This window comes from Lissotriton helveticus, chromosome 10 (genome assembly GCF_964261635.1).
Source record: "Lissotriton helveticus chromosome 10, aLisHel1.1, whole genome shotgun sequence".
Lineage (NCBI taxonomy): Eukaryota > Metazoa > Chordata > Amphibia > Caudata > Salamandridae > Lissotriton > Lissotriton helveticus.
This window is the reverse complement of record NC_136071.1, coordinates 644169701-644189270: the sequence shown is the minus strand read 5'-3', so window position 1 is coordinate 644189270 and position 19570 is coordinate 644169701. Positions and strand designations below refer to the sequence as shown.

Sequence of the window (19570 nt, the reverse complement as noted above, 5' to 3'; positions counted from 1 at the left end):
TTATACCACATTCAGTCCATGACAAGGGATGTAGTGTGGGTCAAAATCTGTTTTGTACCCACATACGTGGCACATGGAAGACAGTGCTGGAAACATGTCAACTCCATCTCAAAAGCAGCCTGAGTGATCTAGGGGCCATCATTATCAGGCATATAAATGACGCCTTTTTTCAGAAATAATTATTTTGATTGCTTTAAATTAGGGGTGTGTGAAATTGTGTAATGTTTGTTCACAAGATTTTAGGGAACTTAGGCGAAATTACGCGTATTGTGGTTTATTGGCATCTCCAGTGATAATCACACCACTACAAAATATTGATGTGATCTGTTCCACTTCCCATCCTCAAAGGGGAGATATTTAATCAAATGCGGGTGGAAGAAAGGTCGAAACAGTTTTTGTGTGTCCACAAATATTCATGTTTTGTTTTTTCGGATCCTTACAAGGCAAACCATGCCAATCCCTTACATGACATTTACTCTTCGAGTATATCTCAGCATTTCTGGTGCAGAAAGTTGTAGTAAAACCACGTGTGCCTGTCAGGAATCTTAATGTGAATTCTGAAGGTATTTTCAGATGTAAACTTCATTTTAGTCCATAAATGCCGTCGGCAATCGGGCCCAGCCATTTGGCAACATGTCCAAATTTAAACTTGGAAATCTCTTTCATAAGCATTGTATTAATGCGACTATGGTGTTAGAATGGAGTTGCTCCCATGGTTGTTCCATAACTGGCATGCCATCAAACTTTTGTGCATGCTACTAAACTAACATGTTTGTCAGTTTTCACAAACTATTACATGGACCCTTCCCTCTCAATAAACAGACTGCGATTTACCCATATTAATTTGTTTTCACTGTAGGAATGGTCAAGAAACACTCTCAACAGTAGGGATGTTGCTGTGGAAGGGGAATCCCCATGGAGTAGTATAGTTACACTGTGAAACAAAGTAGAAAAAATAACAGTTCAAATGTACTAATGCAAAGCCCCTCTCACATAGGCAGTTGTATAGTATGTTTAGTTACACGTGCCGAAATGGTTTCACATTTCATATAGAAATAAATTGGAATTTACAACCATTTTTCTGGCCCATGTCTGCAAAACTTTAGCAGTTTCATCTTTCCATGAAAACTGTTGGACTGCCAGGATGCCACCACATTGGAAAATCTACACTCTAGGTAGGGGCAAGCTATGAGATCAAATGTTATTTTTTTTTACAAGTGGGCCATGTATATTATGAGAACTCTGTATTTGGTATTCTATTTACAGGACCCTGATTGCTCCATTATTCATAAATATTTACAGTACATGATTAATGTGGGCCTCTAGTTAAATTAACTGATCTTTAGGAAGAAATTGTTTATAAAGTGTGTTCCCTCCTCCCTCGTCCTGTTATTTGTATTTTATAATGCCAATTGATATGAATTAATCAGCAGTTGCATGGAAAACCATTCTTTAATCCTAGTTCCATAGCTCAATGGTGTCAACTTGTGATAGATACTAACACTGAAGACCTCTTACCTGACCTATATTTCTGTAAAGATAAAAGAAATATAGGTCAGGTAAGAGGTCTTCAGTGTTAGTATCTTTCATTCTTCCCCCTCCTCTTGGACCTTAAAGCACTACAGGGGCGCCTTTCTCCTTTACAGTCAACTTGTAATAAACCTCAATCCCAAAAGAGCGCTCACATTACTATTGTTTTCCAAACATTTTTGACTGTGTCCATTGAATGTATGGATTCCCACTTTGGAAGAGGCAACCTGCTGCAGATCACAGTTTTTAAAATATGGAAAATTAGTCCACATGTGATTTGGAAACCTCCTCTTGTTTCTGCCAAAATCAGCATTTAAACCACTCATAATAAAAAAAGTTTGAAATAGGCAACCCAAGCACCCTCCCACTTGCTTACAATCTCTCCATTTATTAATTAATTTTAAGTACATCTCGACAGGGCAAGGTCCAAGGTATCAATTCATGCACATTTGCATTCGATATTGAATTGTAGGGTATTTGTCTGGACTTTAGATGCATACACTTTCTTTTAAAGTGTGAATGAAGCACTATTGCAAGAGTGGTGGTACACCGAGTGTATGGCTGTGTGTACACAATGGAATTTTCTGAGTTCACTCTTCCTGTTCTGTTACTTTTATACACCCTCCCTCCCCCACCCTCCAGGAAAGACATTGGTGCATATTTGAATCTGTAGGCAATGAGAGCTACATGCTGGACAGTGGTTCAGACATTGTACTTAACCTCTCAAAATAGAAAAAGAAGGACCATAGTGGTGCCAGCAATAAATGTGCAGTTAAGCTGATCTAATTTATTGAAATATTATGAAGAGTGTGCAGCCACTGACAAAGCTGTGCAGGGAGTAACTTCATTTTTCACAGAGGCAGAATTTTGACCAGAGATAAACAATTCAGAGACAGAGTTTCCCTACAATGTGTTTAGGTTTCTCTGCAGGGATGGCTGAAGATTTGCGGGGGCTGATCTTCAGTGTTCCAAGATCATGAGTGTTCATGCTCTTTCAATCATGACTTCCTCACACGCAAGAAGCCCTTCGCTAGGCATTAGCTACCAAGACAAGTGGAAATTAACCGAAACATTGATACTTGTAGACCAGCTGGTGCCAATTACTAAACAACATGTGATGTGCAACGATCACACCTTTTATGATATACCACGTTTTAGCTTAATGTAGGTTTAGCTAGTTTAACTATTACAAACAATAGGAATTGTACTTACACATTTATGTAGCTCTGAACTCCCTTTTTTTAAGATTCAAGAGCTACCAAACTGCTACCAAAGAAAGCACGCTTGATTTTATTCACAATATGTTATTTTTTAGCATGTATACTAAAATGTGGATAATATTTTGAGAGACACATTCAGTGGTTTTATTAACCTATGCTATTTTCTGATTTGAATCAATACCCCTCTTCCCATCTCCAAGGCGTGCATTTCATAAATTGAGGGTGCATTTCTAAAATGATGTTCTTCTTTCCTGCTCAAAAGACTTTTTAACATTAGTCAAACAAGTCTGTCCAGAAATGTTGCAGCTCCATATGCTTAAGAGCTTTGAATGTCAAAAATGGGGACTGTTCATAGAGAGTTTTACGAAAGAAACTACTATAGGAATGGTGAAGCAAGCATTATCATTTACAAAATTAAATCTTGCAAACCACACTTGATATCATGAGCTTCACAGAAGGAAAACACTTTAAATTTCCTCATGGTAAGCAGGTATGACTTGATATCCTCACCGTTATGCCTATATAACCATCTCTCGGACATTTACACATGTAGCGTCTTCTGACAGTGTTATTTATTGATGGTGGCCAGTTGTGATAGTTAATTTATAGTTATAGCTAGCTTGGCTAGTATATCATATTTCACTATATTGCTTCATTTTCTCATTTTAATTCCTAAAGTATATTTTTAGCTGAGCATATGGGGGAACATTTTGAACAGTTCAAAACAAAACTAGCCATGAAGACGGAGGCCACTGCTTCCTCTTTTGCTTTCTGTACCTTGATATAAATCTGTCCAGTGTGTTGGGGTAATTCAAGGTCTTGGTAGCAATATTCCTGAAATTTCCAGATATCACATTTTAATTCTGAACTCAGAATCAAATTGTCAGAGAATAGTGAATAATTTCACTCCCTCACTGATTTATCTAATGAAGGAACCCGAGTAGTTGGACCCTGAGGCATAAGTATACCTTAGCCACAACAAGTGTTCTGATAATACCCAAAAGAATGGAACATTCTAATTGTATTCAAATCTGGCTGCGTGAATTGAAATGATATGCAAATCATTACCTTTAGTGGCCCACCATTAGGTTAATGTTTTATCAATTTGTTCAGAGTTTCTGTAAAATGGTATACACGGCTAAATTGAAATTGTCAAAGTACTAGTGAGCAGACACATGGGTAAGCACAATAAAAAAGAAAGAGCACTAATTAGCATGTTTTATCCAATCAGATAGAATAACAACCAACCATGCTATGTTAGTATATAAGAAAGCCTTTGTATTGTGTCAACTTTAATTAAAAATTCAACATTGGGTTTGGAGTAATGCAGAAAAGTGTACTTCCGGCAACATCAACAAAACAATTAATATTTGAAACTTTATAAAATAAGAAAACATTTACTTGTGTTATAGGTATTCCTGATAGGAATTGATCTGTCTCATCTTGTAGTTGTTTTCGTATTTATCATAGGCCCAGGCTAAACTGAGAAGGACAAAACAAGGTTCTGGCAAGCTTTCAATGAAAAACTCACTGCGAGATATTAGCCTTAGAAATTATTTCATGTGGAAACAGTCCCAAGTAAATCCGCTAAATGATTATTCATCCCAGAAAGAAGGAGAACTCATTGAAGCATAAGATGGGAAAAGCTGCACAGTTTACTATACTATACAGAGGTTTTCTATGGCTGCCAATTGAGACGCGATTTGACCCAGGGAAAAATTAACATTCGCTCGGATGAACATGGAAGGACATTCTCCAGCGTCTAACAAGCTATCCGTTTAAGGAGATTGGCAGACAGTTATTCCTACGAATATAGAACAAATTAATGGTTAGAGCACATTTTCTTCTCCAGAGATATTACCTTAATAGATTTTTCATACGTTATGTTAACCACTTTCCTGTAGGTTTCAGGGCAGGTTCTTTTGTTAGTTGTTTTTTATTTTTATTTTACCAACTAAATTATTCAAATATTAGGACTCATGATTTGCATTTGTTCACAATCTCTTTGATACCTGAATCTACCAGAAGTGCAAACAACTTCCAAGGTTATTAATAAAAGTAATCAAAAGAAAATTGGCAAAAATAAATAGTACTCGAGCCACTCAATATCTGCTTGGCTGGAAAATGTTTTTTGACAGTTATTCACTCTAGTCCCTTGCTAGAAATAGGGCGACAGATCATATGTATTGGGGTTCTACTCGGAATTCTGCAAAGTTAGTTGAAATGGTTGAATGATTAGTGCTGGTACAATTGTTACTTTTTGAATTAAAGCACACATTTCTGTAGGGTGGGACATTATTGTGGAGACTTTAAGACAAAAAAATAGCATGTAACAAATTTGAATCATTCTGGATGGGTAAAGAATTCGATGAAATATCATCTTGACTTGCAAAATATTTTGAGCTAAATGTGGATTTTTGTCTTCAGCGTGGTCTGTAAGGGTCGGCAGAACTGTTCCATTTATCTTGGTTATGCAGCACTAATCATTTGAAGTTATTTAAAATATTATGGCCCAGATTTATGTGGGAATCCACGACGTGAAACACCCGTCACTGCTGCCTCATTGCCATTGCCACTTTTGCTCTTCTCCTTTCCAAACGCGGACCGCACACCGCCCGGGCTGCAACATCCAGAGGGCAGCGCAGTCTCGCGAGAGGAGGAGGAGCCCCATCTGACACCGGGAGCATAAGGAGTGACAGGGGCTCCTGAGGCGCGGGACGCGCGCAGGCCAAGGGCGGGCCCTTCCTTGCCCTTCTGTGACCGGTTGAGGCCGGGCTGGGCCTATCCTTTTGGGTTTTGTTCCCGTGAACGCTGCGACATAAACAGAACTTGACAGTAAGCCTTTACTTTTGCACGTCCTTCGGACTAGCCTCTCTAATTGACATCTACATTTTTGGCATTGAGCTTGGACTAGAACTGAGGCCATTGTAATTGATTCTATAGATTCATTAGTTTTGTTTGTGGACTTGTGGTTGGGTTTAGGGTGGGATAAGAAGTGAGATCTGTATCTTCCCTTTTTTCCCCCACACTGTCCTCAAGTTAGATTGAGTAAGCAGCCATGGGCAAAAGTAAGATGCCAAGTCCCAAATCCTGTTCAGGAAAATGATCCCCTCTGTAGAAGAATCCCTTGAGTCAGGTACTTCTGAACTGCACCAATCAGGCGATAAGGACTCACCAAGGCAAGTCATAGTGTCAAAAAGCGCACCAAACAGTTGCATTCAGGCCATTTCAGAGGAGATTCTACTAAGTGACTCTGACTCCTCACTACAACCACCCCAAAAGAAACATAAGAATCCTGCCCCTGTTGATAGCAAAGTTACCGATAAAACTATAGGCGACGGCGCCAAACATACTTCGGCGGCCATTGCGCCTATAACAACGAAACAGAGTCATCAAGGGAAGAAAAGGGCAGGGTTAAGAAAAGGTTCTAGTAGGGGCAAAGATGAGACTAGCAGAAAACCGGAGGCGCATTGTAATGACATTAAGAATTTAACAATTTTGGTGGAAAGACTAGACCTCTATTTGAGAGTCAGGCTAGACCAATTGGGGTCCAGATTGACTGTTATTGAAGTTCTTATCTCTAGTCATCAGAAGCAAGGGTTCGGTTTAAATCTTCACTCAGGAGAGCAAGGTGCGGTAAATAAGGGTAGAAACTCACTCATTAGGAAAGCAAATATCCTGAAAACAGGATCCCTTAAAATTAAGGACAATGAGCCTTTGTTGAATGGTGCGAATATCTCAAAAGACAGATTAGACTGCCCAAAAAGTGACTCCCTTGCTTACTTTGAGAAAATCATCCTGTCAAATAGTGTAGCTACCACTGAAGGAGATAGTGGCCCTATGGGGTTAACAGAAACTCTAGGACCCATTTCTCTATCATATGCTCCCCAGATCCATCCATATCCAGTTCCAAATTCCTTAAGCCAAACTTGGGATATCCCTGTACTGACCAACACCTTGATCTTCCCCCTGACGCTACATCTTATATTATTATTTTGGCAAATGTTCCAAAAAAGGGCCCCACAGAAGTCGAATCTTGGGAATCCCTCAGAAATAAATCACTCCACTGGTTAGGCAGGAGGACTGGCCTAACCGAAAATCAGTTTAGCGAGTTCAAGATGACGAGAAGGGTTCAGTGGGTGGGTAAATGCGAGAAAATGCTGCCAGGAGATTGTATTGTCCTTACATTTGGATCTCTTCTGCTGGTTAAGAAAATCCTCTGGGGGGGGAGGAAACCATTTTCTAGACGCAGACAGGATTAATATACTCCCACTTGGCTTTTTCTATCCTTCCCGAAGCAGATATCTGAGCGCTTACAAGCCCAGAACTACTGCACCAGCCCAAGGTCAGTTTTATGATATTCAAATTTTTAATAGATTCAACCTGCTATCTGGTCTGGAAGAAACTGACTGACTGGCCAACTTGAATTCTAATTACTCTGGGCCACGGGTAGTTTCGCCCCGGCTAGATCATTATCAAGTAGAACGATCACCGATTCTTAATCGGTCCTTGCGAACAATTGCCCCCAGTAGCAAATTCAATTCTTATATTCCACATCATCAGTCCCTACCAGAGAACTTAGGTAGAGATTTATCTGGGAGTGAGAGGTTAAATCGAGAAGCTCAAGGCTCCATGATGAACCCCGATTTGCATGAAGGGTCAATTAATCAAGGCCCCACATGTCCTGGTACTCCCGGTGACCTTGAACTCAATATAGTTTATTGGAACGTAGCAGGTCTGCGTTCCAAAGTGGCTAACGAAATCTGGTTCAAATTTGTACCAAAGTTCAATGTCCTTTGCCTCCAAGAGACATGGGATACATCAGTTATACACATTGAGGGATATAAAACTTATTTCTCGCCTGCGCTACCTTCACTTTCGGGGAGAGCTAAATAGCCTGATAACATTTATTTCTAATCTTTTAGAGATTAAGGAAATTGTCCCATTTAAACTTGAACCTAACTTTCAAATATTAACACTTAATATGAATAAAAGCGCCACTTATGTGTTGGTTAATTTTTATAATAACCTTCATCAGGTGGAGTTAATATCAGTATTAAAGGATATCTCTCTTTCCTTACAGGAAATAAAAAACAAATATACTAACAACGTCCTAATAATAATATGGGGGGGTGATTTTAACCTAACAACATGCAGGAATATTAATAACTTAAATTGCGGTCTTCAGGATGAGAATAATATCATCTTAACCCATTTTCCCCATACAATTATTGGAAATTTCCTGAACGAAACATTATTTGTTTTGGAACTTGGGCTGGACAATGAATTATGTGGTTCCACCAGTCCCACTCTCTTAAACTTTTAATGGCAGGGGAGCCTTTAGTATTATAGATTACATTTTTGTTTCAAGTAATGCCGCGTCCAGCCTTCTGAATTTTAAAACTCACGACAATGCCACCAGCGACCACTTTCCTAAAAGTATTTTAGTGTCCTTTCCGCATAGATCAGAAAAGTCTAACCCCGTGAGAACTCTTGGGCAAAAAACTCTGATTTTGGATAGGTTAAATGGGTACTCGTTCAAGTGGGACAACATAGACCCAATCGTAATCACTACAGAGGTAGTGAAAAATGAATTATCTTCTATTGAAAAGTGTCTAGATCCTGTTGCCTCTAATGAAGAGATTTTGGCCAGATTTGCGAACATAACAAGAGCAGTAAAAGAAGCCCTGCATCTTAAATTAAAAGTTAGAAAAGATAACACCAAAGGATGGTTTAATAAAGCTTGTACAAAAGCATATTCCAACTTAAAAGCAGCTCCCCATAAAACGGAAAGGGATAAACAGGAAATTGTCCTCCTTAGAAAGGAATACAATCAGGCTATAAAACTCAGAAGAGCCGAATTGAAAATGACCTATGACAACAACTGCATAAAAGCTGCACTATGAAGGATAGTACCACCTTCTGGAAAATCATTAAATCTCCTTTCCTTTCGGAAGTGAGGGACAATTCTAAAATAGAAATAGCTATACACGAAGCAACGTGGGTACAACATTTTGCGCGGATATTCGGCCTGCCTTCTCAGGAACATACATTCCAAAATTTCATGGAAAGAACAGCCCCTTACCCCACGCAAACTGTTTTCACTATAGCCCTTGAAATTACTCATTTGGAAGTGGAGCACGCCTTACTAGCTAACAAGGGGGGAAAGGCGCCCGGTCCCGACGGGGTCCCAGTTGACCTTTTTAAATACAATCTGGAACTGTGGGCCTCCATTCTGACCAAAGTTCTCGAAGCATCATGTGCAGTCGGGCTTGTAGAATCATGGTCAGACTCAATCCTGGTCTCTATTTTTGAAAAGTGGGATCGTCAGTGCCCATCTTGCTATCGTCCCATATCCTAGCTAGGTTCTCTGGGCAAGGTAGCGGGACGTATTATTCTTGAACACCTTTAGAATTGGGCAGACAACTACAAGATAGTTTCTGACCTCCAATCCGGGTTCAGAGAAGTACTGGGCACAGTGGAGCAAGCCCTTATTCTGACCCCCTTAATGGGTAAATATGTCAGCGCAAAGGTCGAGAATTTGTATATGGGTTACGTCGATCTAACCGCAGCCTTTGACTGCGTAAGCCATTCCAAATTATGGTCTATCCTATTAGAAATGGGGGTAGAGCTTCCTTTGGTAAATTTCCTCCGCGAACTTTACTCTGATGCCACGGCTAGGGTGAGGTATGGCTTAGAGGGAGAACTTACAGCTGCATTCAGAGTGGAGAGGGGGGTAAGGCAGGGCTGTGTCCTGGTGCCCTTTCTTTTTACACTCTACACAAATGGCTTGGAGCTTGCCATGTTAAAAGGGTGCCAGGACCTGTCTCTTATTGAAAAACGCCCGATGCCCGCCCTGCTCTATGCCGACAATGCCGTGATTTTAGCTCGAACCCCCTTAGAACTTCAACGCGCTCTTAAGAGGTATCACAGCTTTATGGCCAATCTAGATCTCAGAATTAACATAAAAAAAACATTTGTAATGTCTACAGGATCCATACTCAAGAAAACAAGAGACATCTTTATTGAAAATACCAAACTTGAGAATACAAATAAGTACCCTTACTTAGGAATTTTAATAGACGATAAGTGTTCTTGGAAGCAGGCAATTGATGCCAGAAAACTGCTCTTTATGAGAGCAACAACTGCACTAGCCACCTTTGCACAAAGGCTAGGAAAAAGGCCACCTGTTGAATTGATTCAAATCTATCAAGCAAAATGTATAAGTATTTTTTTTTTTTTGTCTTCATATTCGCCCTTGGTGACCAAATAATAGTGCATGGAAATGGACACATTACTGTCACAGATAAACTGGTAGGGGCACTAGAAGATGGTAGGGGGGTGAGTCACCCCAGAGTAATAGTTTCCAAAACTCCAACAACACCACTTTGGAACAACCGACAAGGAAATATGCTGCAGTGAAATACCCAATCTTGTATCTAGTCCGTCCCATTGGGTATACAAGCGTGCAAACCGGTGTCAAGCAGCGCAATCATTGGACCTTGGGGAAAAAAAAAAAAACAAGTCAAAATATACCTCTATTACCAGTTTGGTAAGAGCCAGAAGTTTCTCTTGTCGGAGTTACCCGATCTTAATAGGTCCATCTTGGATGTTTGTAACACTGAGGTGCGCCAGTCTAACAAAGTAGGAGGTGATGGGTCTTTCCACTTCTTGCATATCTCCCTCCTGGCCAACAGGATCCCATAAAAAAGTAGATTTTTAGCTCGACCCCGAATCTCTGGTGTAGTCCCAAAAATGACAAGAGCGGGACATAGCAAGATCTGAGATCCCAAGGCAGTAGAGAGTGATGAGCAAACCGTATTCCAAAAAGATGATAAAAGTGGGCAATCAAAAAGATATGCAGGTTAGAAGCAGCTATCAGGCCACATTTGGGACATGCCACCGCAGCGTTATTCGAAAATGTTGACAATCTTTGTGGCGAATAATAAGCCCTATGCAGGGTGAAAAGATGATTTCGGCGTAACCAAGAAGGTTTCACTATATTCCACATGGTTTTAAAAGACTCAAGCCACAGATTCTCCAGACTATGATTGACAATATGCCCAGCCCACAAGGAATCGGGCAAATGGAACTCACTCTCAGCCTCATCCAAAAGAAGATTATACCAGAGTGAGACCTCTTTCTCGCAGCACCGCTGAGAGAGGCAGGAATGGAGGTCTGGGGGGACCTTTTTGCGGATGGTCACTTACTCCCGTGGGAGGTGCTGAGTTCCAAAATAGGGGTAGGTCTCTATAGGTTTAAGTACCTCCAAATGAAAAGCTGGGCGAACTGACAGATTTGTGTTAAGGGTAGGTTCCTGTCGGGGGGCGACAGTAACATGGTATCCCTCTTAATAGATAAGCCTCCAATTAAGCAAAATGTATAAGTATTGTAACCTATGGAGCTGGGGTGTGGGGTTACTGAAAGGTGGACGTCCTACAAAAAGTCAAGAACAGTTTTTTGAGATTTCTCCTCGTAGTCCCGCAAAGTTCTTCGACCTACAATTGCCACTTAGAATTGGGCCTGCTGTACGTAACCGACATTGTTAAACTTCAACCAATCCTTTTGTGGCACCCTGTCTGGTCGTCCACAAAAAACGATTTCTGTCGGGGCCTCTTACACGATTGTCTCTTGCTCGAAAACAGGCACAAGATTGGTTGGCTTGCCTATGTTAAAAAAAATGTATGATCTGGGTTTGGCAAAGTATTACCACACTCCTATAACAATCTCAGAACTACCCAGAAAGGGGCTCAAAAAACTATGTTTGATACTTTTGGATCAATTGCGACTGGCCACCGAGGCAAGCAAAATTTCGGTCCAGCATATGTTAACAATCCAAACCACCCTGGCCATACAACCTTACTTAACTTTTAAATTGAGTGGTTATGAAAGATGTTTGCTGACCCGTTTTAGGTTTAATACATTCCACCGCCTGGTGACCTTTCCGCAAACAAATGATTGGTCAAAGAATCTATCAATTTGCCCCTGTGATGAAGCATCTATCCAAACATCGATCCATGTGGTCTTATTTTGAAAATTTTATAAAGAACCTAAGAAGGGCTGGTTACTGCCGATATTAAAAATTCTGGGTTTTCGCAGGTGTTGTCCAGCCTTCCTTGTCTTGCAAATTTTGGAGGAAGAATGCTTCGCAAAAAAAAATTGCTCGATTTCTGAAGTTTTGTGTTAGACATAGGTCAAATTTAGAGTAAGTCTTCTTTTGTATAGATTCTGCAAGTACACTTTTGATACTTCCACCCACTTATAATTAGTTATTAGACAGCTTTTTAATGTCAGATTGCACTTTAGCACTTTATTTGCTGGTTTGCTTGTCAATGTTTTTTAACTTCTGTAATTCTGAAAGGATGTATTTCTAATTATTGTTTTTATGCAATTTTTAAATGTTCTTTTATGGTTTTTCCAATCTTTGAAAACCGAATAAAGGAATTTTGATTGATTGATTGATTGATTGATAGTAAGATATGGCACTATTTTCCTTTCTTCCTGCTCCGGCGCACTTTAGATTGCTATGTGCCAAGGCACACACCTTTGTGCCATAGTATAATGGTGTGTGTGTTCAATAAGTAGTCGTTTTTGTACTATACTGTTATGGTAACCCGTAAAGACAAAAACTCTCCTTTAACACTTTTCATGCTTTAGTGGTGTGTGGGAGGATGAAGCATGCCTGCAAAGTAGGTAAAACAAGGAGAAATTAAAGCATTTCTCCTCAATACACCTGCCTCGTGGAAGTGTAAGATTTTGGCACTAATCCTTGTCTGTGAATGTTAGTAGATAGGGATATGTGTAAAAAACCAAGGATGGTTGCATGGGGATGTCTATGTAACACCAATAAAATGCCTCCTTGATGCAGGGTAATGCAAAGCAGCAAATAACGTAACTACCCATTAATTTGGGAAACTATCCAGTGCAAATCCTGATTATGTTGGAATGGTAAATGCCAATGTAAGACTTTGTGTAACAAGAGTAACATAAATTTGATACAACGCAGTAGTAAATCTAGGCCTATATGTGTTTTGATAGCTACTTGTTACTTATGTACTTCTTAAATGCATTTCCTTAGCATGCCTGATCAGAAATAAAAGTCTAAAGAATTGTCCAATGACTTCAAAACTGATTTCAAAATTATTCAAATTCATTTAGGTAACTTGAGATTTCTCTGAGTTAGTACGTGCTCTGCAGACTGCACAGCTTGGAAACAGAGAAGCAAGCACTGCTATCTGTTCCAGAGCGGTGTGGTCTTCAATGCATATACAAACTCTGAGAAATTCCAAGTTAAAGGTATGAGCTTCGGGCGAGTGAAGTTCCATAAAACCACACACACCCTGTGCCCTGTGCAAATGCACAACTTCTTGATCTAGCCCAAAAACCTGTCAGTGGAATGGGCATATTAGTCCAGGGGCCATATCATATATAGGGTGCACTTTCCCTGTTTGCGCAATGGCACAGTTTTCAAAAGGTGCGCCAGGTGCAAGTAAGGAAAGTGTGTCCTATTATGCAGAGTGCGCTTCCCCCAGAGCAGCCGCAAATTCGCCCTGCCCTGGGGGCGGCACATTCAAGTGAAATACTGAGCGACCGCTTCAAAGCCACTCCATGTTTCACAGTGCAGACGGCATGCCTCCTACACTTTCAAGAGGGGAGAGAGATCCCCTTGCAGGCATGTGCCGTGCATGACTGAACCCACCTTCAGGGGATGTCTGGGGAGCCCATGGGACCCCTCCTTTCTCCCCCCCAGAGCTGCATGTGTGTCAGCACAATCAGTACTATAGGAAGGGAATCATAAGCTTCTGTGGCCCATCGGCTGCCAGGGAACGAGAGTGGAGGGGCGGGGGGAGTGGCGGGGGTACATTAAATAAACACCTCATCGCTGCGTCTCTCCTCAGTCATCTCTCCTCCGTCGTCCCTCGTCGTCTCTCCATGGCCGGAACAATAAAGCACACATGCTCCCTCCACTAAGCAAGTCACAATGCTGCAATGCAGCATTTTGATTGGTTTGAGCGCCGTGGTTCGGCACTCAAGAAGTGAATGGGAGCTTAGGCATGTTCCTCGCCAGGCTGTGCATTACATCCTGGTGAAGAACATGCAAAGTGCGCATGACTGTTTGGCCGGCTAAAGACGTCCGGCCAAGCAGTCATGTGCACTTCTGAGTGCAGCAACCACTCCTCCCCCTGAACGCCCATCCTGGCTGATACTAAAATAAAATGATAATAACAAAAATAACTTTTGTTATTATCATTTTATTTTGGCTTCTACACTGCTCCGAGCGCCGTGGGGCGATGCTCCTCTGCCTTAGCGGAGGAGTCGCCATTGGTAATACCATTCCTTGGGGCACAATGTATTAAATGGCCCCAAGAGAGTATAGGAGATAACGGGACCACAACGCTTAATCTAGCTCTCCCTATACTCACTTTATGTCTTATGGCCCAACTATTACAATGGGAACGGTCATATTTACAGCTTATTGCATGAAGGAATAATTATAAAATATCATTTACACCTGCCTGATGGCCCCTTTATGTGGTGAAAAAAATATTTAGGCTAGTGTGTACTCTTTAAACTACACATTTTCGCTCCTTAACGAGCATTTTAGTACAGTGCTATTTTGTGGCAAACAGCAGCAAAGTCTGTGAGCCAGTGCTCGAGCTCTCAGGCTGATAAACAAGCACACTGATTGTGGGGGTCAGCAGATAAACCAGTGAAAGCGCTAAATTAAATCAGACAGTTGTTAGGCTAATTTACAGTGCGATGGCTGGCATGTGTGAACCATAACGTTCCTTAACTATGTATGCAGAATGTTTTCAGTCGCCTTTAATTTTCTTCTTCTTTTTTCATGATCACAGTAGTGCTTAGCGGATTATAGGTCATTAGCGTTTCAACCAATTGCCATTTAACATGTCGCATTAGCGGCACTGTGTTTTAGTTGTGTAAGTCGCCTTTCATGCCATGGTGACTTCGCATGATACATTAAAAGAAGGAAATGAATATGAAAAGAAAATATTGGGTTAGATGAAACAGGTTGCTGGGTTCACTTAACCGCAAGGGAGACGTGATAAAGAAATGTAACCATTTTCAGAAAATGAAATCATTATGTGCATCTATCGATTTGCAGCTAACGATTTCAATAATGTGCATTGAAAAATGTTTGTTTTAAAAGTATTCTTGCGAAGGTTTTCTGTGTCCTGAGAAATGAGAAATATCAAAGCGCTCAATTCCTGTGAATAGTCAGGAATTTCTATGTATAAGCAAAAACAGTTGTACCTTAATGTATTTTCATAATACATATTTCTTTTTAGCATGTTGATTCAGCTGGCTAAATATTCAAGCCCTCCACTAGCCACAGTGGTTACTTAATTTGTACCAGTGATTGCAGAGTCTGGGCCATCATTTTTCATCGTTATACTTATCATTATGGTCCAGACCAAGAAAGTGAGACAGAAATGCCGGGGTCGGGCAAGGGGGAGGGAATGGGGGGTTTGAAGTAGAAGTCATACAACAGTAGGAGAACAGTGAAAAGAGGAGAAAGCTGTAACCAAAAGGAAGTGGGAAGATTGAGATTAAGTGAAGGGGACAGCAGGCCCGTGGAAGAAAGACGAACAAGGTTCAATCAAACAGACAGCCTTGGTATTCAGCAACCCTGGCAATCAGCAATGCTGGTAGCCGGCACTACAGATAAACTTTGGGATTCCACCTTCTGCTCCGACTTGCACGTTTGTTGGCCCTGTGACTTTCCTTGCCTACCCTGGAACTCAGGGGGCACGAAGGCAGTGGTCGGAATAGAAAATAAGCAGGATTCTAAGAGATTGTGTTATTGGTCTCCAGAAGCGCCAGGACGCCCCTTTGCTGTGGCATCTGCGCGCTATATAAAAATAAATAACATAACATAACATAACAGATATGTCTAGTGTCTGTCAATCCACTCCTTGGCCTTTCCCTGTCTTCTTAGCATCAGTTAGGAATTGATAAGGAGCAGGGTGGAAGAAGATGCTAGCAATTTGATGGCATCAGGGCAGAGATGGTCAAAGGGAATGTGATGTTACTTCTGCTATCCCTAGCATTTTGGGGAAGGGGCTGCCATGCTGCAATCTATCTGCGTTGCTGTCATTTGTTAACATCAACAAACAATTCTAATGTTCCCTTGTTGGACACAGTGAACCGACCCCTCTTTTCCTATCCTTAATTGCCTTGTTTTCTATTTTCAGGACCAATGACCAGCTTGTGGCCTTCTTAACCAGGTATCGCGATATGAACTTCCTGAAGTCTCATGGGAGGGACAATGCAAGGTATGGCACTGCCGCATTGGAAATGTATTGAAAGACAAAAAACTGGAGTCAGTGTTTAATATCCATGCAGACATGAATATGTGCAATATTATCTTGTTTTAAACATAATCATGTATAATGTTTATAGAAAAAAACATTTGACACAAGTGTGCTACCTCACTGAGGTGACAAAGGAAAATGAATGCATGTCTCCCACTCAAAACTTCACAACAATGATTGGCATTGGTTATTGCCTGACTAAGAAAAGAGGATGTGTTTGATTAAAGTAGTACTCATAACCCCTGCCGCCAACACTACCATCATTAATTTGTTAATCTTGGTTTTATCCCCACCCAGCATCAATGGTTGAGGTATTAGTTTTATGTACTGAAATTTTGAATGGTATTAGTTTCTCTCCACGGGCAATTGATAGGGGGGGAGTATTGATACTTGACAGCTGTATATTTCAGTCATTGGTTAATGCCGGGTAATTGTGCTACATGTTTGTCTTTAGCTTTTCAATGTCTCTCCCTTGCTGAAGATCTACAGTTATTGCCTAGCAACATGCACTCTAGCCCTTACGGCATCCGGTGATCAGTGAAAAGATATGAAGATCACAAGCTCAAAGCTTATTTTGTCTGATTTTATTTTATAAGGGGACTGATGCCACACATATGTAGCAAAAATATAAGTGATACTTGTGGAGAAACAGAATACTTTAATCAGATCAATTTGTTAAATTAGATAATCTCCATTTTCTATTATTAAAATAATATGTCATGACTGCACTTTTGTTTTAAGAGCAAACACATACACTACATGTGCTGCCTACCAGTTGTCCAAGTCGGAGGTGTATTGCTTTTTGAAGAAGTATAGGTGAAAAATACAATTGGAATGAAAAGACAAGTTGGGAAGTTAAAAATGAATCTATCTTTTGAAACAAGGATGCTTCACTAGACAACAATAATCTGTGGATGATCAATCTTCAAAACCTTTCATCATCTACCAGCATTGCTATTGACTGGAGTGCTTTTTGTAAGGGACGCTTCGTTTTTCCCAGACAAGGTAGGTCTATAAAAACGAAGGGGTGGATGTACCAATCTTTTCACAGAATGCAGCAAACAAATTTGTTGCACTGTGATGCCCAAGGGGAAAACATAGCCCTGAGCTCTATCTACTAAGATTGACCTTCTGCTGCTGCCTTCCCTTGAAGTGGCACTCTTGAAGGCACCCTTGTGGAAAGCACAGCCTTCCAGTAAAAATGCCTGCGTTCAGACAAATATAGAAAGATCGCAAATACCGGATGAATGCTGCGAACTTTAGCACACATGAAATGCTTGGCCTTTTTGGAGAAAATAACATATTTCTCCATGCTAACTCAGGCTTAAAATAGCCGTTAACTTTTTTATGCAAAGCCCGGTCTAGCTGTTTTAATAGATTGGACTTAGCATAGAAAACTATAGGTGTTTGTATCGTTACTCCCCAGTAACTCTCCATTGATACAAAGTGACACAAAGCAGTACAAATTGATGTTTGTATTGAAATAGCTGCACCTTTCCAGCACCAAATACCTTTGGTGCTGAAAAGTAAATATCAATGCTTTGCTTTGTACCACTTTGCATAGTAGTAGCTCCTTTCACAACAGTTACATTTGCCAAGTTGCCACCATGTTTAAAGTACATTGTTGCTAACATTTTTGGTCCCCTCAAAAACTCTCAAAGCAGGAGTTTGTTTTCTCGCAACAAAATATAAAAGGCCCTAGTGCATAGCTTTGTGCCTGGGCATGAAGGTAATATAACATTTTACCTACCTGTTTCTGCCATGTCTTGCATAGAGGATACAGATAGCAAAAATGCCCTCAATAGGGCGGGACGACTTTCGTTGTGACCCAGTGGTCCTGTGGTGGGTGGATCGCTGGTGCAAGAGTTACTGCCTGCAGAACAAGCAAAGGCTCTACCACTGGCAACCCACCAGTTTCTTAGAGCCTAAATAGGTGTGGGGCTGGAGGGCCATCAGTTTATAATGTTCCTCCCACCCTGCAAATCCTACTAAGGCCCAAAATCTAATTTGATAGTGGACTATGAGAAATGAAAGCATCAATACATGGATTTGGTGAGTTAATAACAACATTCTAATGTTTAAGTCATGTGTTTACTGATGATCATTTTTTCATATTTAATCTGATATGCATAATGGCAAATCTGTGTGAAAAAATGATGTATTATTTTTTCCTATGTATTGGCACTGAAACAGGCACCACACTATGTACCAACCATTAGTGACAGATCAATGTCTGCCTTTTTTTAATCAAATATACTTTAAGAAAATAACAAGAAGAAAGACACTTATTTATGACCATAGATTGTGGAACACCCTCAACCTTAATTTGAGACTAGAACCCAGTTCTAAATGGTTAAGGAAACCTTTCTTTCTTTACAGTATTTGGCCATAAACAACTTCAGCAGTCAAAATAATTTGAAGGCTACATAATACATACAAAGCACCCAAATATATTATTAAATAAATATGTCTGTCAATTCTTATTAGAATGATCGAACACTGTCCAGAATGTCTTCTCAGCCATGTTATCTAGTTGGTCCCTCCCTAATCATTCTTCCCCATAGTAGTTCGCACACTCACCATTTATTCATGGCAGTCCTGAATTTTCAGTGATAGAAATAAGACTGTGATGAACAGCTACAGAAAAAGCAGCTAATTTATGCAAAGTTGTTTTTGCAGCAGATTCCTAGGATTTCACATAAAATTGTACAAAGTGATTGACAGTCCTTTTCCAAATGAGGGATGGAAATAGGCTGTGCAGTTGCATCTGAGGTGGGAATGGAGCACAATTACCATAATGTGCTTCAGCAATACTACCTCATTAATGTTTTCCATTGCTTTTGCATATTCTTGGGTGTCCTCGCATACTAATGATAGACAACTAAAATTAATGATATAACCCTTTCGAATTTAGGCGCAAGCAGCAATTCCTGGTACCCAGGGGAAATTAGTTCAATATGATGATATGGCTTTAGCATGAAATATGATAATAGGTAATTACATTTCAACTTTATACTGCACATGAGCAAGAATCTTTTTTATCTACATCTGTTTCTCCTTCTAGGCCTCCCTGTTACCCCGTAAGTCATCCACTGCCTCTCATTGATAGGTGTTATTTGTAATTATAGAAATACAAGGATGTTTTCTTCCTAGTTCTCACTTGCACTTATTAAACTTACTACAAGTTGTGCCATTTTATTTTTGCCATAATGTATGGTACTGCAACAATCTTTGCCCTCTAGAAGAACAGAGTAATTTACTGCAGTGATGACACATTGTGCATCTACTTGGGTCTACGTCATCATATCGAAGTCAATGATGTTGGCCTGCCCATAAGTCGATTCCGCTGTATTTCTGCAGTTGTACAATAAAGCCTAGTCTAAAAGCTTACAAAGGTCAAAAGGTTAGAATGGATGAGTGGTGCATGTTTGAGAGTAGCATCTTTTGACTAATCATGATGCGAGAAAATGTCCAGATTGATGTATT

The 19570-nt window shown here is 40.4% G+C and overlaps 1 protein-coding gene across 1 annotated transcript in view; it reads left to right on the top strand.

Moving 5' to 3' along the window:
• Window positions 1-19570, top strand: part of XYLT1 (xylosyltransferase 1) — a 700441-nt gene that overhangs the window by 510215 nt on the left and 170656 nt on the right. The window contains exon 5 of the mRNA XM_078663177.1: window positions 15965-16045. Within this exon, the coding sequence (XP_078519303.1) occupies window positions 15965-16045 (81 nt within the window). The remainder of the gene's footprint in view (window positions 1-15964; window positions 16046-19570) is intronic.